The sequence below is a fragment of the Meriones unguiculatus genome, chromosome 6 (genome assembly GCF_030254825.1).
Source record: "Meriones unguiculatus strain TT.TT164.6M chromosome 6, Bangor_MerUng_6.1, whole genome shotgun sequence".
NCBI classification, from domain to species: Eukaryota; Metazoa; Chordata; class Mammalia; order Rodentia; family Muridae; genus Meriones; species Meriones unguiculatus.
The window spans coordinates 78,650,112-78,673,590 of record NC_083354.1 but is presented as its reverse complement, the minus strand read 5'-3'; the positions used below and the strand labels follow the sequence as shown (position 1 = coordinate 78,673,590).

The 23,479-nt window shown below is 41.3% G+C and overlaps 1 protein-coding gene across 3 annotated transcripts in view; it reads right to left on the bottom strand.

The window, feature by feature from the left end:
* Positions 1-23,479, bottom strand: part of Sgtb (small glutamine rich tetratricopeptide repeat co-chaperone beta) — a 41,213-nt gene that overhangs the window by 9,613 nt on the left and 8,121 nt on the right. For 2 of the 3 annotated variants that reach the window (XM_060385676.1, XM_021649304.2), the window contains exons 3-8: positions 20,459-20,562; positions 17,591-17,660; positions 14,283-14,382; positions 4,273-4,377; positions 1,232-1,370; positions 1,071-1,133 (exon numbers count right to left, since the gene is read on the bottom strand). In XM_060385676.1, the coding sequence (XP_060241659.1) occupies positions 1,071-1,133; positions 1,232-1,370; positions 4,273-4,377; positions 14,283-14,382; positions 17,591-17,660; positions 20,459-20,562 (581 nt within the window). The remainder of the gene's footprint in view (positions 1-1,070; positions 1,134-1,231; positions 1,371-4,272; positions 4,378-14,282; positions 14,383-17,590; positions 17,661-20,458; positions 20,563-23,479) is intronic. The other variant, XM_021649312.2, reaches the window with a different exon arrangement.

The window sequence follows — 23,479 nt, the reverse complement described above, 5'->3', positions numbered from 1 at the left end:
AGTGCTTGTGTGGAGGTTAAAAGGCAACTTGTGGGAGTCAGTTCTTTTGCTCCATCATGTGTGACCTCAGATCACCAAGTTTGTGGAACAAGCCACATTACCTGCTAAGCCATCTCACCAGCCCAAGAGAGTGCATTTTAAGGGGTTTTTTTTCTTTTCTTTTGTTTTGTTTTAATTATGGGGAAGGGAGGTATGTCCAGGTATCTGCAGAGTCAAAAGGAAAAAAAAAAAGTCATAGGATGCCCTGGAGCTGATTTACAGGTAGCTGTGAGCCTGAGTGGTAGACCTGGGTCCTCTGAAAGAGCTGTACATCTTCATAACCACAGAGTCTTGGAGTCTAATTTTTTTTTCATTCTAGGATGTCATCTTCCTGGGCTTAAGCCAACAATGGTAAACACTGGTCCTAGAGATCCCTGCTAACTGCAGACAGACTCACTCTACAAAGTGACAAGATGAACAGCATGGGAATGGCAACACAACTGAGTTATTTCTAAGTGTTTGCAAAGCACAGAATGGCTACAAGTCGTGGATGAAAGCTCAGAGCCTGGAAAGGAAGGAAAGAGGCTCTACTGCAGGCACACTAATGGGATATACAGACATCTGAAACCCTGTGAGTCTCAGGACGTGGGGAGGAAACAGCAGTGGTTTTTAAACTTTCATATATTTGCAAACTGGCAATCTAATGAAAAAACACGAATTTCGTCTTATAAAGTGTACACACTCACACAAACACTGTCTTTTATATTCCTGTTTAAGAAGGCTATGGGCTTTCTAAAATCTACCCTGGTCTCCCTCAGAGGAAGGCAGGCAGGTTGAATCACGGCTGTCTCTGCCTCTGCCATAAACCCCTGCCATTCACCAGAAACTCCTGCATTTGTTTCTAAAAAAATTTTGAAGCCCACACTCCCAGTTCCTTGAGAGGCTGAGGCAGAAGAATCACTTGAACCCAGGAGCTTTGGATCAACTCTGGCAACGGCTGGAAGATTCCATCTCCTTAAAAAGTATGGCAGGAACAGTTTGTAAATATATAGCGGACAACAGCCAGCAGATAAAAAAGAAAGTATACTCACCATGGTGATGAATGCCGGGTTATTTATCAAGCTGGCCATGTCAAAGCTCAACCCAGTTCCTGTCTGTAAAAGAGTTAGCTCTGAGATTCATTCTAGCCACTATGCTATCAATCAACATGAATGACAGGATCTACTCCACAGACTTCACGGTGACGACTTACAGGACTAGATACCTCTCTTAACTTCTGTTCTGCTATTTTCAGATTTGACTTATAGGAATCGTTTTCAGGATCTAGATCCAGGGCCTTCTGGTAGCTTGTAACCGCCTCTTCAAACTTATTCATGGCAGTGAGGGCCAGCCTTAGGAAACAGAACAGAGTTATGCTAATGAACAGCAGAGTCATGGTGACAAATGCCTTAGTATTCAGTTCTAACCCAGACTACACTGAGTTCCTCCTTATATTATGGGTCAGAGAGATAGCACTAAATTCTCCTTAATTCTAAGACACTATAAGCCTGAGTCGTCTGTCTATTAACAAACTTGCTGTCCATACAGATCATAAACTTAAAGCTCAGAGATGAAACTGACCCTTCTATTTTTTAAAGACTGACATGTAAAGGAAGTCATCTGTTTTATGAATCTGTAGGCTGAGCTAAGCAAAGATTTGTGCTAATAATTTTGTGATCATGGAAATCCATGATGCTAACGCCATTTTTCAAGGACTCTAATAAATCAGGCATGTCAAACCTTTTGGCCTAACAACACTGTCACCTACAGATGTGTTGGGCTGCGTTCATAGCTTTCCTGGAACACATGCAGCCCACAGACCTTGGGACATACCTGCATCTGAACACTATACTTCAAAGCATCCCACATTCTTTCTCTCTAATAGACCCTGAACAGTAATAGTTTCCCACTTTATTTTTACTATTCCATCTCCTACAGCTTTAAAAAGTATGTATCATTCATTTATTTATTTATTATTGGGGGTAGATGGGTGACAGGGGACATGTGTGGAGGCCAAAGGTCAACTCTGTTGACTCCCTCTTTTTCTTCCACTGTAACATAGGCTTGGGAGTTTTAACTAGGACTGTTACATGGCAAGTGCCTTTACCTGCTGACCCATCTCACTGGCCTCCAGTTTCTCATCTTTTAACTAAAAGTAAAGTGTTGCTATCAGATGACTCGGCCTAAACGGCACATTAGTTGTTAGTCAGACAAAATGAGAGTCTAAACACAAATCTAAACATTATTAAATTTCAATGTTTATCTTTCCCTACCTATAATTTACTTTCAAATCACATCAGAATTAAGCAATAATTAAGTAATTAATTAAGTAATAATAATAAAAAAGTAATAATAGTATGTATGAAAAGATAGTATTGAGTGTCCTGTTTATTCTAGGATTGTTTTTTGTTTGTTTGTTTGTTTGTTTGTTTGGCTGATTGGTTGGTAGGCTTTTCACGACAAGGTTTCTCTGTGTAGCCTTGACTATACTAGAATCACTTTTTAGACCAGGCTGGCCTCTAACTCCCTGAGTGCTCGAAATATAGGCATTCGTAACTGTGCCCAGCTTGGGATTGTTTTTTGAACTAATCTAATCCTCTCTTTTCTAGATTACCTTACAGGCTTCTTATGTAGATGGAATAAGAAACCCAACTAGCTTTCTATTAGCCAGCCTTGAAGGGTCCTCAGCAGAGTTCCCAATGAATCATCAATAAATATTGAAAGCCTAGTATGTATTAGAAACTATTTTAAATACTGAGTATTCCACAATTTTTTTAAAGAAGTTCTTAACTTGAAGAGAATCCCCTTCCACCCCAGGAGCACAGACAGCAAGCACACACACAGAACGGGCAATATTAAGGAGAATGATGGTCGTGTCTACTCAAAAACAGCCACATGCGGAGGCTGGAGAGATTGCTTAGAGGTCAAAAGCACTGACTGCTCTTCTAGAGGTCCTGAGTTCAGTTCCCAGCAACCACATGTCGGCTCTTAAACATCTATAATGAGAGGAGGTGCCCTCTTCTGGCATGCAGGCATACATGCATAATAAATAAATAAATAAATCTTTTTTAAAAAGTAGCTGCATGTAGAAGACATGAATGACAACCTTGGGAAGACTGACCATCTACTCAGATGCAGCAGTAACCACAAAGGCCCTAAGACAGATGCAGGTATAGTATGCTTAAAGTATAGGACAATGGCAGAGAGAGCACCTTGATATGTTGGATCATACCAAACCTGTCTATAGTTAAGACTTTTTAACAACAGTTGCCATGGAATGATGGTTTTGCTTTGGGGTGGGGGGTTGGTGGGCAGGTTTGAGACAGGGTCTCATGTAGCCCAGGCTACCTTCAAAGTTGCTATGTAGCCAAGGATCTTGAACTCATGATCCTCTTGCTTCTGCCTTCAAAGTGCTGGGACTATAGGCTTGTAACACCAAACTCAGTTTATGCTGGGGCTCAAGTCCAGAGCTACCAGCATGCCAGGCAAGCATTCTATCTATTTAAATACTCAACTCTTCGGGGTTATACTTTAAAAAGATCACTCTAGCATCTCTGTAGAAGATCAGCACTGGTAAGGTATAGAATTGAAGCACAAAGATCACTTAGAAGGTGACTTAAGTAGACTAGGTAAGAGACAGCAATTTTGGCTAGGCCTATTTGCAAGCTACTCAACAAAATACATAGGCAAATGAGAATAGACCAGATACACAGGAGATTAAATTGATGAAAAACAACTCCTCAGCTTTCGACCCAAGCATTGGGTAGATGAATTCGGGGGAAAGATTTAAGAAGAGAACAGGAGTTCTGTTTTAAACACATCAAATTCAAATTTTCTATTAAATATGCAAACAAAGAAATAAAAAATAATGGAATATATGAGTATCAAGTTCAGACACAGAACATGCAGTTTTTTTCTCACTCACAGAAATTAAATCCTATAAAGTCTCCATGAACATGAAACTAACAAATACCGAACAGTGGTTCCAGGGAAAATACGTGGTTAGGGACCTCTGCAGCTTATTTGTGTTTTTATGGTCCAAGCTATGAAGGGAGCTTTTTCCTCCAACCAGGCAGTCATGAAATACCCGTGGTTGACTTCATCCTCGGATGTAGTCATCTCCTGTGTTTTATTATATTCCCGTTTATTACGTTTATCTCATTATCACACCGGGTGCAATGTTAGACATCAAGCCTTAACAGCAGCATATACCACGCTACCTGGCAACACTCCGGACGTTCTCTGAGCACTTACCCCATTCTTCCGTAGGCCTTGCTGTATTTGGAATCAATTGCTATTGCTTTCTCACAGTCCTTTATTGCATCTGTGTAGTGGCTTAATTTGCTTTGAGCAGCAGCCCTGAGAGGAAGAGACACTAGAGTAAGGCAGCTTTCCAGGCACCAGTCCAGGCGTTTCAGGCATGAAATTGCGTAGTCCTAGTCCCAATTTTTACATCTCTCTTCTTAAATTTTTACATCAAACTATTTGATTATAAACAAGCCTAAAACATCAGAAAAAATATGTAAGTTTCCTTCTGCCCTCTCCTTTACCAAAAAGCCAAATGTGTGGGTCATTACAACCCATCTACTTATCGAGTGCCTCTCAGTTTGCCTGAAACACAAAATGAAAACACGGAGGCATCTGGACCACTAGGAACGAATATGGAAAGGGCAGCTGCTGTGAATTGGTCGCTTTAATAGCAAGGTCAAAGCATACCAAACATTTCCAACCCATTGACACCTTCTCCCATTCCTTCCCTCCTGACACCAACTAAACTTTATTTCTTCAGTCTCTTGAAGGTTATCATAATCTCCCTCAGCAAACCTCAAAATCTACTTCAGAAGGAGGCGTGAAGAGACCAACTCTAGAAAAACAGCATCTTCCTCGGAGGATATCTTAGTAATTTTGACCTGTTGATGATAACGCCAAGTAGGAAAAGAGTTCATTCAGAGGAGATATGTGGCGGCGGGGGCGGGGGGGGGAGGCAGTATGAACAGCCAAGAAATAGCTGCACCAGGTCAGGCACGAGGACCGGGGCATGGAATCACTCTTAGGTTTTCAGGACTGCCCCCACCCCCAAAGGGCATGCTGTACCCCTCTACTCCAAACCTGAGATCCCTTCTAGTAATAGAGGCAGGAAGGCCTTTGTGGAGCAAACATGGTTACACATCCAGAAATTGACTTAGATTCCTTCCTGTTCTTGTGTCAACAGTCAAAAGTTCACAGCAAACATCCCGTGATCTCCCAGCTGGCTAAGCTGGTCCATGACCTGAGAAGCGCTACTCTCGATCTTCCACCTTTCTCTCAGCCACGTTTCTTGTTGGAATTCCCAAACTTCTTGTTTGTTCAACCTTCTGTCTTGCTTGAAACTAAGTTTTTTCAGGGACTTCCTGGACTCTCTAGTAACACATATGAAAAGAATAAAACTGATGAAAAGTGTGTGTGTGTGTGTGTGTATCTGTATATGTACCTATGTGTGCTCATGTGTGGCAGACACCTTCAGGAATCAGTCCTCACCTTTCCACCTTCAGACAGGCTCTCCTCCAGCAGGGTAGTTGGCCCTGAGCTTCTGGAGAGTCTCCTGTCTGCCCCTCTTTTACAGAAGCCAGCACTAACTACATGGTTCTGGGATCTGAACTCAGGGAGCTTGGGTTTGGAGGATATACATTCAAAACACCAGACTTGTGAAGCAAGGGTTGCTACCCACTGAGACAGCTCCACAGCTATGACTAAAACACTATGCTCCTCCCTGGCCTCAACATGCCTTAAATGTTCTAATTCCCTTCTGGCCATCAATGTAAAGATTAGGAGTATCTATTCTCACAGTCAATTTGACTACATCTGGAATTAACTAAAACAAAGCTGCCGGGCACACCTGTAAGAGGTTTTTCTTGACAGGATTTTTTTTTGAAGTAGAAGACCCACTCTAAATCCAGATATTTGAGGTTGGAAGATCCACCCTAAATCTAAGCTACATCAGACGATGTGGCCCCGCACACAAGGGCATAAGAGAAGGAAACTTGGTTTTTCCTCACTCTCACTGGCACGTTCATTTACTCTGTTCCTGAGGCATTTCTCCCCTTGTTTAACAATCTACTTTGGAATTCCAACATAAACTGAAAACGGGAAGCTCTCTGCCACTTCCCTGACAGCCCAGAACCATGTTGGGACTGCGGATACAATCAGCCTCCTGGACTGAACAACTACCGGATTCTTGGACTTTCTGTTAGGTGAATGCCACTGTTGGAGTACTCAGACCATAGCCTGTAAGCCAATCTAACAAAACAAGCACACACATGCACACACACAGGATTATTTTTTCGTTCTATCAATCCTGTTCCTTTAGAGAACCCTGACTATTACAACCCTTATTGTATCTCATCAACACTGAATGTCCAAAGTAAATGGCCAAATGTTTAGCCACCCATGAACAGTGTTCTCTAAAACCAGTCCTATGGAAAGGCAGCTAAAAGTGACACTGATAATCCTGGACACTGAAACTTGAAATATAGATCTTCCGAGTTCTCTGTAAGAAATAGCCGTACCTAGTGTAAATTAGTTTGATAACAATTTTGGAGATCAGCCTTCACGACTAATATGCAAATTAATGGCTGGTATACATATACCCAGAAAGTAGATTTCTGAAACAAAAAAAAGACTCATCCTTTTGCCAGACATGGTGGTATATCCCATTAATCCAAGAACTGGTGAGGCAGATTTCTGTGAGTTCAAGGACTGCCTGATCCACATAGCAAGTTCCAGGACTACAGAGTGAGGCCCTGTCTCAAGAAAAAAGGAAAGAAAAGAAAAAGAAAACGCTCATGCTTTTGCCCAATTTGACCTCTGAAACAACAATATATCCATAACTAAACTCTGTGAGGGTGAAATGACATGCGCCCTCAGAAAAAGCTCTGTTCTGGCCACAACGGAAAACTCTCCCACACTGAGGACTGCAGTTCAAATCTATTAATGCATTCTACCCAATATTTAAGTTGTTTGCAGAAAAACAGTTCAGTGAACTGTCCAAAATCCTGCCGGCTCAAGTAGCTGACCTGATAATTTAGTAAGCAGAATCTCTTCTAGAACTGACACTTCTGAGAAGTCTAAAATGAAAGAGGAAACTTAACTGTGTGCCTGCTTCTGGCTGTGAATGAAGCCCCCATCCTGAAACTTCCAGATGCCTCCTGCTCTCCCGTGTGGGACACTCCATTCTTCTCCCAATGGAATGTTTCTCTTTCAGCTGTACTGAGTGTCAAACCCAGATCCTTGCACATGCTAGGCAAGTGCTCTACCACTAAGCTAATGCATCTACTGGGGCCGCGAGGTACACAGACAGTAAGAAGAATGAATATACCAATAGTGAAATACTATTCCTGCTCTCAACAGTACTAGAGTCCAGTGCAGGGAGGGGAAGAGAAAGGCTAGCCGACTATAAAGAAAATGTGGTTCCAGATGTGGTCACACACACACACACTTGTCATCCCAGGACCCAGAAGGTGGTGACAGGAGAATCAGAAGTTCAAGGCCAGCTTCAGCCACATAGTGAGTTCAAGACTACCCCAAGCTATATATAAGACCTGTCTTGGGCTGAAGAGGTGGGTTAGTGGTTAAGAGCACTGGCTGCTCTTGCACAGGTTCTGAGTTCAATTCCCAGCAACCACATGGTGGCTCAGAACCATCTATAATGGGATTGATACTCTGTTCTGTCACACACGTGTACATGCAGATAAATCTCCCATATACATAAATAAATAAATATTTTTTTAAAAAGACCATGTCTCAAAGAGAGACAAAGACAGAGAGAAAAAGAGAGAGAAAGAAAGAGAAATAATTGGGATTTTTCTTCTTTCTTTGTGTTGTTTTGTTTGCATTTTGGTTTTCAACTCTCACTTTGAGACACAATGTTGTTATGTAGACAGGCTGGTATTAAACTGTCCTTCTTCGGGCCTAAATCTCTAGCGCTGTATTAAAGTACTTGTTACTATGCCTCCCAGAAAAGGTGGCTTCGAGTCTACTTTTCCTTAAACCATTCTTCAGCTTGACTGAGGCCCTTCACTCTTAGAATAAGATCATAAAAGTTTGGTGTTTATTAAAAAATTAAACAGGGGCTGGGGAGATGGCTCAGTGGTTAAGAGTACTGGCTGCTTTTCCAGAAGTCCTGAGTTCAGTTCCCAGCAACCATCAGATCCGATGCCATCTTCTATCACACAGGCATACATGTACACAGAGCGTTCAAACACATAAAGTACACACAGAAATAAATTTAAAAATAAACACACCATCTTTTTTATTGCTCAGTTATGAACAGTAAGTGTGAGGAGTCAGTCATGGTACTGGGCATTCATCCAGGCCTTTGCACATGGTGGGCAAGCATTCTACCATGTAGCTACACCCCCAGCCCAGATCCACCACTCTCGTCTCTTTGTAAAATTTAAAAAGCATACGGGTAAAGGGAGCATGACTCAAGATGCTATAAACTCTGTCTTTTCATGCTGACATCCATGATCAAAGCCAGGAAGACCCAACTCAGAGGATGTGGGGATAAAGAAGGTAACTGCTCTGATCTTTTTATTCTGGGTGCATACATGTGTGCATGTGTGTGTCTATGTTTGTGGGCACTCTCAGACCACAGGACTCTGCATGGAGTTCAGAGGACAACTTCTGGGAGTGGTTCTCTCCTTCCACAACAGGGGGTTGTGAGGATTGAACTCAGGTCACCAGGCTCGTCAGCAAGCGCCTTTATGTGTGGAGCCCCTGGACAGTGAGGCAGTCCTGCCAGCTTTAGCTCACTAATGATAAGCTAAGGTCAGGGTGGGTTTGTGCAGCTCAGAGGCCTGGGAAAGAAAGCAAAGCCAGGATACACGTGAGTCTCCTGCGGAGGAAGCCGGCCACTTCGTTGTCTGCACTGCACAACAGTGTCACAATTGTGGTCGTGTTTGTAAATACCTTCCCTCTCCTCACCTTTAAGGCAGAAAAAGTCAGAGCTACTGCACATTTCCTTAACCGTCTGCAATTAAATTATAACCAAACCTATTCTTCTAACTACAATGTGTTTACACTGTTTTGTTTGCTGTGTTTTTTGCTCTGGAATGGGTCGTTTAGTTGACTTAGAGTTTGATTTGAGTTTGGAGGTCTCATGATGTAACTCAGGATGACTTCAAACTTGCTGTGTAGCCTGGCTTGCCTCACCCTGAAGACACTCCCCGCTCAGCCTCTGGAGTGGATTATAGGTGTATGTCATCTGTGTTACACTGTTATTTCTTTAGAGACAGGATCTCAAGATGCATCCCTGACTGTCCTGAAACTCACTACGTAGGCCAGGTTGGCCTGGAATTCACAGAGATCTGCCTGCCTCCGCCTCCTGGATGCTGGGATTAAAGACATGCAGGATTATACCTAGCAACAGTGTATTTTGAGAGAAATGTTTGAAGTCTAGGAGTAGCTAGGCCCTTTATATATATTACCCCTCTTAGCAGTGTACTTTGAAGTGGCCAGTATTATGTATAATTTACAAGCAAAGAAACTGATTCTCACAAGGGACAAAGCTCACATAGCAAAGTAAGTAGTAGAACAGAGATTCATTGATCACGTTCTCAGTAAATTGACTTTAGAATCTGCTAAAAAAAAAAAAAAGTAGGAAAGCAAAATGCAAAATCATAGGCCCCTATGCCCACCCTTCTCTGAGCTAAGGCAACGAGGTGGCGTTACTGGCCATCTTCTCTTACAATGCCTGGTGATTCTGCGTTTATTTGTGTGTGCACGTGCACCTGTGTGCATGTGCATACATATGCACACATAGGCCACAGGACAAGACACCATCAACCTTTCTTTCTGAGATATGATCTCTCACTGGCCAGGAGATTTCCAAGTGGCCTGTGCTGGCTGGCCAGGCAAGACCCTGGTTCTACCTATCTTTGCTACCTGAGCACTGCGATTATAATCACGTACCACGTCACCTGGCTTTTTCAAATAGGTTCTGGGGGGCTGGAGAGATGGCTCAGTGGTTAAGAGCACTGTCTGCTCTTCCAAATGGACCCGGGTTCAATTCCCAACACTCACATGGCAGCTCACAATTGTCTGTACCACCAATTCCAAGGAATCTGATACCTTCACACATAAAATAAAATAAATTATTAAAAAATAATAATAATAAAATAAAATAAAATAGGTTCTGGGGAGTAAACTCATGTCCTCACGCTTGCATGGTAGGTACTTGACCAACTGAGCCATCTCCGCAGCCCCCGGTTCTGAGTTCACACTATGCTCTCCAACTGGAAGCTTCTATCCTCCTCTGTCTATCCAAATTCTGTCCTTCCAAACCACTTCCAACTCTTTCCTCGTCACCCAAGTGGATTTCCATACAAGTCCCCTCTCTTGCACCTTTTATTCCATGTACTGCGTTCAGTGATTTAACCGTCCATCCACTAAGAAGCGCCTCCTAGAAAGAGGTACCGGACTAAGCACCGACGCTACACAGAAGAAACGCCAACGCCAGGTGTGTGCAGAAACAGAGACATCCTGTAAAGCCCCACCTTCGACGGCTTGTGCAGAAACAGGGACATCCTGTAAAGCCCCACCTTCGACGGCTTGTTGTGGTACAGGCAGAGCTGTTAACGTGGCAATCTACCTACTTCACTGTCACTGGAAATGTCTCCTATTTCTTCCATAGCTCTTTGTTCATCAAGCAAAGCCGTGTGAACTCCAGTGAGTCACGCTGCTGCTAGTACAGTGCTTAAAGGATATGCAAGCCCCAGTCTCTGCCCTTTGTGGTAAGAAAGAATGTGACTCTACATCTCACGTGAGGGAAAACGTGCTAAACCTATGTACATGTTACCTATGTGGTAAGTGCTAGACAATAAAGAGAAATAAGGTAAAACAAAAACAAAAACAAACCTCAGGCTTTCAAAGAAGGACTCATGGACTGCAGAGATGACTCAGCTGTTAAAGGCTGGCTTCCAACCAAAAAGACAAAGGACTCCTGTCTTCCCTACCAGAAATGAGCCTAACTAGCAACAGCTTCCTTCAAAGCCAAGGCAGAAGGTAAGTGCCAAAGAGTCACACATCCCTACAAAGGAAAGTGTAGTTCACGCCAGTGCACTCAGTGTTGGGGGAACATTTTAGTCAGCATTTAACTGTGAAAGGGGTTTCTGAGAACAATGGTCCTTCTGGGGAGACTGAGCCACCAGTGCTAAGGAACCAGGTGGCTAAGAAAAACAGAAGTGGTAGATGGTAACGTAACGGGCAGTTGGATTTATATAGTCATAACAGTCTCCAAAAATCCCCAAATCACCATGAGGTTTCGTTCAGCATTTGTGTGAAGTAGGCAAATAAACCTTTCTAACTGTTTCATATTCAGCAGCATGCCCTATGACGGAACTCTTCAGGGGAAAGAGCCTCTTTAAATGCAAAAGAGAAGCATGTTCATTAATGTCAGTTTAACGGTAATTAAAAACAAGGATAGATATCAGCAAAAATCTCTAACCCAGTAGTGGCACACATACGATTAGTAAATTCTAATCTCATGAAAAATGAATTATTTACTTAGGCTCACATTTTTCATAAACAAGAATTTGGCTTACCGTACTCTATGATCAAGCAATTTTACAGTAATATCTACATCCTATAATAATATCACATGATAGTCTTATATTTATTTTCAAAGTTTCATCTACTGAATTAAATTAAAACATTACATATATTTATCTGGTTACAAAGACCATAATTCAAATATCAAAACATAGCTTGGGAGAGTTCCTCTTCCTCAACTTATTTTTGGGTTTTCTGCCTTTCTGAGATAGACTTTGAATGATTTGTTTCTCTTTTTTTACGTGTATGTAAAGAAAAAAAAATGGAGGTATGGCTCATTCAGTTCTTTATAGATCGAAGCCTTCCACAAATAACTATAAATAAAGGACAAATGCAGAAGTTTACACAAGGGAACTTCTCTTCCTCATCCTTATTCTCTTTGTTTGAGGTAGAGCCATGCTGTGCGGCCCACGCGGGACTAAAGTTTGTGCTCTTTCTGTTTCAGCCTTCCTAAGTGATAGCATTGCAGGTGTGGACTGCCACATCCCCCTCAAGAGTGACTTCATCACCTGTGGGAGGGGCTCACCAATCTTTTGTGCCAACAATGCTAGCCTTCTTTTAAGCATTAAAACAAAATGCATAAGCAATCATTTTACACCTACGTTTCCCTAAAATAATTTTGGTGGCCTTTGGTTTGCTTTCGTTTTTGAGACAGGGTCTCACTATGTATGTCTGGGATGTCCTGGAACTTGTTTTGTAGACCAGGATGGCCTCCAACTCACAGAGACCCTGTGCCTCTGGAACGCTGATGTTTGTCTGTTTTGTTTTGTTTTATCAGATGAGTATAGTATTGGGAAATTATAATCAGAAAAATACTTAAAATGTACAACTTAAAGGCAAACTGGGCATTTACAAGAAGCCATCATTTGGGGGCTGGAGAGATGGCTGAGAGTTCAGAGCGCTGGCTGTTCCTCCAAAGGTCCTAAGTTCAATTCCCAGCAACGACATGGTGACTCATAACCATCTATAATGTGATCTGGTGCCTTCTTCTGGCCTATAGACACACCTGCAGGCAGAATGCTGTATAAATAATAAAGAAGCCATCATTTGGAACCCTTGTCAATGAGGAATCCACAATAAAAGCTGCAGTCTCCCTCTTTCCCAGATTCTAGAACCAATGAACATTCCAAGTGTGGCAGCAAGCACCTGTAACTCCAACACTGAGTGGGTAGAGACAGGAAAACCTTGGGCTAGCTGGCCAGCCGATGGAGCATCATCCCTGAGCTTCAGATTCATTGAGAGACATTAAAAAACAGGTAGAGAGCAATAGAGGAAGAAACCCGAAGTCAACCGTGAATTCCACACATGACTATATACACATGCATGTGCATGCACACACAGACACACACAGAGAATAAAACATTAAAAAGCGGATGGCTCAGCACATGAATGCAACTAGTGTGTAATCGCTGCACCTGAGTACAATCGCTACAACCACCTGGCAAGGAAAGAACCAGCTCCAAGAAGCTGTCCTCCAAACTCTGCACTCACCCTCTCCCTCTCACACATGTGCACATCACACACACACGATAATAATTAAAACAATAAATAAGAAAATTTACAAGAACACTAACAATACATTGCCAACATTTAAAAAACATAAATCCCGCCTGACTGGCCATTAAATATAAAATATAATGATTTAAATGAAAACACTTAAGATAATGACAACTAATAATTAGAGAACCTAACGCTCATAAAGAGCATGTAAAAATAAATGTATCTATTCCTAGGGCAGGGAACAAAATACATTGAAACAAGTGGGGTGTGATGACACACACCTTTGATCCCAGCACTCAGGAGGCAGAGGTAGATGGATCTCTGGGAGTCTGAGACCAGCCTGGTCTACAAAGAGAGTCCAGGACAGCCAGGGCTACACAGAAAAACCCTGTCTCAAAAAACAAAACAAAAAACTGAAACAAAATTTCAGCTATTCTCAATTTTTTCGATGTTTGCAGCTGATAAACCAACTAAATGCATTTTTACGGATAGATCTAAAGTCCAGGAAAAAAAATACTATCAGCGAACCTAGATAACATTGAGAAAAATGGAGAAAACCATACAGCCCCCAGCAGATGACACTAAATGCTTGTTTGCTAGCCCCGGCCACAGGCACTGAAAATACAAATGAGAATAAGAAGTAAAGATGACCATTTAAAGAATGCTTTCGAACACTTCCAACACTGTTAGGACAGCTGGCCCCCATTGGTAGAATGCTTGCCCAGAAAGCACCAAACCCTGGGTCCAACTTCCAGCGCCACGGAAGCTGGGTGTGGTGGGTGAATCCCAGAACTCCAGAAGTTGAGGCAGGAGAAGCAGGGTCTAGGGGTCTCATCAGCACACAGAAATTTCTAGACTAATCTGAGCTACATGAGACCCACTCTCAAAAAAAAATTACAAAAAATAAAAAATAAAAACAAAACAAAAAGGGACATGATTATTGCATGTCCAATGAACAAAGCTGAATCTAAAATTGTCTGTACTCCTATAAAACAAAATATTCTAAAGAATATTAAGCCTGGTGGCCTCTGAACAAAGCCTGCGGCTTTATTCCCTTCTCCTTCAGCTTATTTTTCCGTACTTTCATATTTCTCAGCAGAGACATTGGACATCTGCCTTCCAGAGCTCTGGATCCCAGCGTTTCAGACAGAGCGAGCAGCTGACATGAGCTACGTTACCTGTTGCAGTAAAACACTGCATTGTTGGGGTCCAACTCTATCGCCTGCGTGTAACAAGCCACTGCGGCAGCGTAGTTCTCTTCCTTCATGTGGTTGTTGCCTGCAAATCAGATCAACGACAGGCACCGTGAGCACAAAGTACAAAAAAGTGGAAAGTGTGACTTATAGAAAGTCTGACTGATAGGTTTCAACCATAGAAACTACAGTAACATGAAGGTCACAGGCAGTGTCTTTCGGTCACACTAGGGTCAGTTCTATCTCATACCATAGAGATGTTGTTCTTAGTTTCATGGTGTTTAAACCTTTTCAACCATGTGGACTCATGGAAATTAATGTTTGCACAACGTAAAATCCAGCTGTTGAAGGAAAGGCAAATGCATCGTGACTACATCACAGATATATATCCTCTCCTCCTTCATCTTCCTCACCCTTCTCCCAAATAGATCTGTCTGCATTCCTCTCTTTCTCCTAGCCCCTCTTCCCTTCAACAGAGAGAGAGAAAGAGAGAGAGAGCCATGCAAGGGAGGCTGCTGAGAGGAAGCTGGCTAAACCAACTGTGCTAACATCTTTGGCAGATAATATCCTTTTTAAAGGAGATAGAAACCTTTTAAGGGGATTGTAGGAGATTAATTTCTAGAGACAGGATTTCAGATACCATGCTAGCCTACTAAGTACTGATTTTCAGGAAGAGCAATTGCACATACAGCTGGCAGCAATTTATCTAGTAAAATAAGGGATTCCCGTGACTCTATCTGCTATGGCATCACATGATGGGATACAGTGTACAGTGTGTTGGTCAAAAACCACTGGATGAAACTGAAAATTCTATGTCTGAGACATATCAGAGCCTCTACGATTCCTCAGTTTCCTGTTCCTGTCCTGTTGGTGAGCTGCTTAATAGGCAAGTGAGGGATAAGTCTGCAGAGAGCAGGGGCTGAAAGGATAAAGGAAAGGCAGGTGCTCAAGCTTCCAGGGTTTGAGGAACTGCTAATGGGTAAAAATGGTTAATAATTGATTTGGCTGTAAAATCTGTGAGTGTTATAAACTAATGAACTGTACATAGTAAAAGAGCAACTTATACAAAGAATAGCTCAAGAAATTTGTTTTTAATGAAAATTAATTGATTTTTAGGCAGTTTCCCCCAAAAGTCATTAATATGAAGATCTTGTTTGTTTGTTTGTTTGTTTGTTTGTCTGAGACAGGCTTTCTCTGTGTAGTCCTGGCTGGCCGGAAACTCACTCTGTAGACCAGGCTGGTCTCAAACTATGAGATCCACCTCCCTCTGCCTGTGGAGTGCTGGGATCAAAGTCCTACACTGCCACCGCCACCACCACCACCCAACAAAAACTTCTTAAGAAATCTAAGAAGATAACAAACTTTTTATGATTACAAAAAGAGTTAGCTACATTAGCCTGAGGTAAACAGACTTGTCAAGGACTTTCTTGTTCTTGGTTGAGATTTTTGTTGTTGCCTTGGGGTAGCCTTTCACCACCGTCAACATTAAAACTTTCTTGGGTCTTTCCTGTGAACCGCCTTGAATGTGCAGGCACGGGTATATAGACATTACAGACATATACCAGTGCTGTAACGTGAGTTAACGATTAGAAAGTAAATTCAGTTTGCAAACGAATCTGTGCACATAACACAACAATAAAACATTGGTATAGCACTTTATAGTTGTGTGATGTGCTCCTACAAAGCTGTCTCCTTCCACTCTCAGCCACATCAGGAGACGGCAGCTGGGAGCCCTTCCTGCTTCCTCCTGCTTTTCAGAAGCACATGATACATCTGAAAGCCATGTCCAGGAGGTTACTAGCTAGTGAGTGGCCTCAATTACCACCACCAGCCTGTAATATTGCTACACTTGACAAACCTACCATGCCTATTCTAGACAGAATGGCCATCATTTTGACCTGGCTCATACCATGTCTGAAATATGAGATGTCTCAGTGAAAACAAAGAACAAAAGCGTTTGTTAAAGGTGAACGTAGAAGTAGCTCAGTCTCCCCATCTGCTATGTTGAAGGAGCCTCATGCTACCCCTCCCTCTAGCCCACATCGTCCTAACACACCAAAACAAAACCAAACAAAAGACTCCACAGGGATTATCATTTCCCAAGGCTGCCATGCAGAGCTAGTAGCATAAGGGACAAAAATAAGGTTTCAATTTGCCATTCACTGAGCACTACTACTAGGACTAAGCCAGCTTCCACAACAGAATGGTGCCAGAGACCACACAGCATCACTGAAGCGCTGTCACACGATGCAAAGCCCAAGCGGCCGAAAAACCTCTGTTGAAGCTGCTCCAATTAGAAAACATGACATGAAAAATGTGTTTGCATCTGAATTGCTGAACTACAAACACTTTGGGAAATACAACTCAAGTGGCAATGAGTAGTGGCCATTGTTTTTATTTTATGTGTAAATTATGAGGTCATAGTATTTTAAGGTTTCAAGGCCCTCCAAGACTATATCACTTTCAGAGGAAACAGAATTGGAAACAGAGACTAATCTACTTGTCCGGAGCAGAGAACTTTATAATGTAATCCTAAAATGATGAAAACACTGAAGAACAAGGATGTAATCAAATATATTATATATATATTGGTTTGTTTACTAACTATATTTATATATTATATATTACTAATATATAAACTATATATATTACAAATTAAACTATATATTATATATATTACATATTATAATTATATAATTTATTATATTATATACAATATTATATATTATATATTAATAATACATAATATAGTAAACTATGTATTAGTAAGATATATAGTACTATATATAATATATGATGTAATATCATATATAATATCATATATTATATATTATATAATATCATATATTATATATTATATAATATCATATATTATATATTATATAATATCATATATTATATATAGTAATATAGTATATAGTATATAAAATATAGCAATATATAGTAACATATATAGTAATATATAGTAAACTATATATTATATGTTATATTATATATGATATATAATATATATTAAAAAATAAAGAACAGTTGGAGTCAAATAGCAAATGCAGTTCCAAGTAAATAGTCATAAGGTATTTGCTCATCAAAGTGTGCAAGAACTAGGCTAGCCTTGATTGCCTTGATATTGACAAAGCTTTCTATGTCACCAGGCCTCTTCAAACACGTTCACATCTGCTCCTCTTGTGCAGTCTACGACAGTGCAGCCATGACAGCGCGACCACACTGCCAGCGCCTTGGAGTTGCCGTCTCCAGAGCTGCAGGAAGTAAGGGCTGCAGCCAGAGGTATTTACCTTCGTCCTTCAGTTGATCGGCCTTTCCCACATCTTCAGGCACTGAGTTTGAAAGGGGCATTATGTCATTCTGAAATGAAATCAAAACATGCTTCTTTTTAGCTACACAAAAAGTCATTCCACATTGATAAATAATTATAAATTGCATATATTTTAGTAACTCTTTTTTTTTTCCAGTGCTAGGGATTCAACTAGGATGTCACAAATGCCAGGCAAAAGCTCGGCCACTGTGCTGCACCACCATCCTGATGGTTTTGCTCTTTTTACATTACTTCAAGGCAGACTCTTTCCCTCTAGGACACCTAGGCCATCCCTGAACCGACTCGACAGCCCAGGCAGGCCTCAAACTTGTGATCCTCCTGCCTTGAAGTCGGAATTACAGCTCCAGCTTTCTCCTCTTTTCCCAGATGTTTCTCCCATAGTCAGAAATCCCATTTCATGAACAAAATATGCAATTAATATGCAAAGAACAAGAATAAAAGTACAAACTTCTGGAGCAGCATATTTATTATCCTAAGACATGTATCTTAATACTGTTGATCAATTTAAAAAAGCATCTAAAATGTGACCATTTAAAGGCATACAAAAATGTGCACATACACAGATTCACACACTAAGACTGTGAAGATGTATCCCAAAGTTAACAGTATTAGTACTTGGAAATAAAACTTGTAGTCTCTTCCTTACATGTCTTTGTACTGTCTGTTGTTTTAAATAATAGATAGATAATAGTAGGGGAGATGAACAGCAGCACGAAATTTTGTACCAGCACCTGCTATCGTCCTCGAACCTCTTACGCATAAATTTCAAAGCAAAGATACCTCTAAAAGTAAACACTGAGGCGCGCTGAGTGATGATGGGAACTTGGTGTCTTTATATTTGTGGAAGGCCTCTTAAAAATTATATTGTCTTTAACTTCACTCTGATGTTACAATTAAGTTGACAATACTGACAGAACAAGAAGAATTTGTAGCTTTTATGCCGATGTAAAGCCATGGTAACCATTCGTGTGAACTAAAATGTCAAGGAACGTGATACACTGAACCTGGAAATGTACTTTGCTAATAAGAAACCAATACCCACATGTGCAAAAATCACTGACAAGGATTGGACTTTTGCCTAAAACAAAAACAATAACAACAAAACCTTCTCTCTGAAGCATAAAGTACTAGGCTAAAGTGACACAGAACACTCGTGCCTGCTCACTGCTTAACTATGCTCCCTAGACACGATCCCTATCGCTCTACCAAACCTGCTCACAGGCTTCCTTCTATCTTACAACTTCCAACAAGCATACAGTTTATTAATTTAAAAAATGAATCTTTTGGTTCAGAAAAATGCCATATTGAAAATCTGATTATAATTTATTTTCTTTTCCAACCTCTTAACTTTTTTGGAGGGGGAGCAGGGTTTCTCTGTGTAGCCTTGGCTGTCCTGGACTCTCTCTGTAGACGAGGCTGGCCTCAAACTCACAGAGATCTGCCTGCCTCTGCCTCCCTGAGTACTGGGATTACACGTCTGTGCCACCAACCCTGGCTCTAACCCATTAACTTTTAAGATGAAATCACTGCAGTTCTACACTGAAAATTAATTTCACACTCATTGAATAAACCTGAGGAGCTTAAAACATGTTGGCAAATGTTACATACTTTAAATAAAGGGAATGAGTCCATTTTTCCAAAAGCATAAACAGAAATAGGGGGCACAAAGGAAAAAGCAGAATTCCAAAAGTTATATCACATTCGAGTACACTGGATAAGGCGAACTCTTTAATCATAATGATGTCAATGCTGCTTCAGGCACACTTTAGACTTTCCCTGCTGTACAGGGTTAGTATGCTGAGTAGAAGTACAGGTGTAGGCTGAAGAGCCACAGGCGTAGACCTGGGTACTTTATAAAGGATCATGTGACCACAAAGAACATCCCGAAGATGTAACAGGGAATCAGTCTCAACCAATTGACACTTAAAAAATAGAATACAATAAACCTCTCACAATTAAGTATAATCAGAGAGCTACAGAAACAGAGCTCGATTCCAATAGAGTACAAAAGTCAACCAGTGTTCCTGGAAGACAGTTGGAAGTTGTTAAGAAGCAATGAGCAGTGACGCCTTCAGGACTAAGTCCGTGGAGACACTAGCAAAATCTAAGCTCTGTCTGTGCACAGCCCTTGGGAACCTGAGCAGGGGACCTCAGGAAGCCACAAGCTCAGACACAATGAAGAAGACAAACAGGTCATCTCAATCAAAGGGGAGACAAAAGGAAGAGCCAAGGCTCATAACTCCCCATATGCTGTCATATGAGCTCATCTGCTTGATGAGTTAACCTGTACCCTCATTATTCTCTTCTGAGTCTACAACTACCAAATTCCATCTCCGATGCAAATACTCTCAGGGTCTCTTCCCAACAAGTTCTAGAAGCAAAGTGGGGGATGCAGCTAAATGTACTGTCCACTCAAGTCGAAGCTAACACGTCCTATGCCAGCGATACTCAAACTTCTCAAGCATGGTACGAGAACAAGAGCACTCAAAGAGGGCACTGCGAACACAGCCCTGGTCCTCTGCACATGCAGTATGTGCTGGAAAGCGCAGAGCCATCTCTCCAGCACCACAGAGCTTGGAAATTTAAAAATAAACTACAAAAAGACTTCAAAGTAGGCAAGGTGAGACTATCTACTAACATGAACGTCTAAAGCGCATTAAGCGAGGTAAATTTTAGTTCCTAAATAATATCCATAACATGTATTTCTCGTATGCCCAGGAAGAAGTTGATTATTTGCAGACCTATCCCCTCAGCTATTAAGAACCCAAGATAAAACTGTATCATACTTGCACCAAATACTAATGAGGGGAAAAAAATGCCAACATACCTTACAGATGGAGTTTGTGAATATTTCTGTCAAAGGCTGTGAAACTGCAAGATGTGTATCTTCGGGACTGATCTTAAAAACTGTCTCCAAGCACTGAATTGCAACTTGAAATAAAATAAGAGCAGGGGGGATTAGCAACTTTAAAAAGGAGCCTTCAGTTTTTCCTTCTAGAAATGAAATTTATGATAAATAGGTACTTATAGTCAAACAACCTAAGGAAAACTAACTGGCCCAGCTGCACAAAGACATCTGCTTATGGATGAGCTACTTGAGAAAGACAGTAGTCTCTTATTTCTCACTGAAAGGTAAGTATTAGCTAAAATACAATTTCTGAACAGGCACAGTACAATATATTCTTGTTGAAAGCTACCAGAAAGAAGAGAATATCGTTAACATCTTACATTCCAATACTAATATCTAATTAACCACCAATGTATTAAACAAACCTAAAATGTTATACATCTTTTATATGTGAAAAACAAGATTTCAACTTGATGAAAATTACTAAGAGAAATGTAATGCTTGACCCTGAGCAAGCACGAAATATTAGTAAATAGTAAAATAAAAGAGTTCTGTTTTAAAATATTCGTTCACTGCCCAACTATGTTCTTAGCAGCTTTATTTGTAATAGCCAGAATCTGGAAACAACCTAGCTGTCCCTCAACCAAGGAATGGATAAAGAAGTTGTGGTACATTTACACAATGGACTACTACTCAGCAATTAAAAACAAGGAAATCATGAAATCCGCAGGCAAATGGTGTGAACTAGAAAAGATCATCCTGATTGAAGTAACCCAGAAGCAGAAAGATACACATGGTATATACTCACTTATAAGTGGATGCTAGCCATATAGTATAGGATAAACATACTAAAATCTATAGCCCTAAAGAAGCTAAACAACAAGGAGGACCCTAGGGAAGATGCTTAATCCTCATTCAGAAGGGCAAACAGGATAGACATCAGAAGCAGGAGTTGACAGGGAACAGGTCAGGAGCCTACCACAGAGGACTCTGAAAGACTCTACCCATCATGGTATTGAAGCAGATTCTGAGACTCATAGCCAAACTTTGGGCAGAGTGCAGGGAATCTTATGAAAGAAGGGGAGATAGAAAGACCTGGAGAGGACAGGAGCTCTACAAGGAGACCAACAGAGCCAAAAAACTCTGGGTCCAGGGGGTCCTGCAGAGACAGATACATAAAGCAAGGATGATGCAGGAGAGAACTGGACTCCCTGCTCAGATGTAGCCCATGGCAGCTCAGTCTCCAAGTAGGTTCCCTACTAAGGGGAGCAGGGGCTGTCTCTGACATCGACTCAGTGACCTGCTCTTTGACCACCTCCCCCTGGGGCAGGGGCAGCCTTGCCAAGCCATAGACAAAGAGGATGCAGCCAGTCCTGATGAGACCTGATAGGCTAGGGTCAGATAGTAGAGGAGGAGGTCTTCCCCTATCAGTGGACTATGGAGGGACATAGGGGGAGAAGAGGGAGGGAGGAAGGGTGGGACTGGAAAGAGATGAGAGAGGGACCTATAGCCAGGATACAAAAATGAATAAATTGTAATAAATAATAAATCAATATAAAATATCCATTCACATAAGCAAATTTACTATGTGCCTGCTTTGTGTAAGGTTCTTTTCCAAGGTTTTAGAGAACAGCAATAAACATAACAGGAAAAACAAATCACTGTCCATACTATAGAGCAAAATATATAGCATGCTAAATGATGACAGTTGCCTTGTCTATTTTTGGTGGAGGACAAAATAACTGGTTGGTACAGCAAGGGTACAAGGTACAGACTGATGCAAAGACGCGAAGGGAGATTATGTAAGAATCAAAGACTTAGCAGATCACAAGGCAGCTTCAATGACATTTTTAAAGCCTGGGACTCCGCGCCGCTGGCAAATGGAGAGCTTTCAAGGATTAGTGACAGAACATAACTGTCTGCGTTTAGAACTAAAAGGATGGTAAGAATGTTGAGAACAGCCTAGAAAGAGAAGCAGGAAACCAGGTGGGCTTCCACTCAAATGATACATACAAATGAGCATCCCACAACAGGAGTGCAATGTTTCATCCTCTCTGCAAGGACCCTTTGAGGGGGACAAGATTGGTTCTAGTATAGGTTCCTGTCCTGTTCTCTGTTTTCTCCCTCTTCTGATGTCCATCTCGTTTGCCTTTCTGAATGAAGACTGAGCATCTTGCCAGGGTCCTCCTTCCTTAGGTGTACAGATTTTAGTATGATTATCCTATATTATGTCTAATATCTGCTTATAAGTGAGTATATATCATGTGTGTCTTTCTGCTTCTGGGAGACCTCACTCAGGATGATCTTTTCTAGATCCCACCATTTGCCTGCAAATTTCATGATTTCTTCATTTTTAATTGTTGAATAGTATTCCATTGTATAAATATACCATAATTTCTGTATCCATTCCTCAACTGAGGGACATCTGGGTTGTTTCCAGATTCTGGCTATTACAAATAAAGCTGCTACAAACATGGCTAAGCAAATGTCCTTGTTGTATACTTGAGCATATTTTGGATATATGCCTAGGAGTGGTATAGCTGGATCTTGAGGAAGCACTATTCCTAATTGTCGGAGAAAGTGCCAGATTGATTTCCAAAGTGGTTGTACAAGTTTACATTCCCACCAGCAGTGGAGTAGGGTTCCTCTTTCTCCATGTCCTCTCCAGCATGTGTTGTCATAAGACTCTACCCAGCAGGATATCAAAACATATGTTGAGATTCATGGCCAAATTTTGGGCAGAGTTCAGGGAATCTTATGAAAGAAGGGGAGATGAGGGAACAAGAGCTCCACAAAGAGAGCAAAAGAACCAAAAAATCTGGGCCAAGAGGTCTTTTCTGATACTCATACTCCAAACAATGACCACGCATGGAGATAACTTAGAACCCCTGCACAGAAGTAGCCCAAGGCAGCTCAGTGGCCAAGAGGGTTCCCCAATAATAGGAACAGGGACCATCTCTGACATGAACTCAGTGGCTGGCTCTTTGATCACCTCCCCCT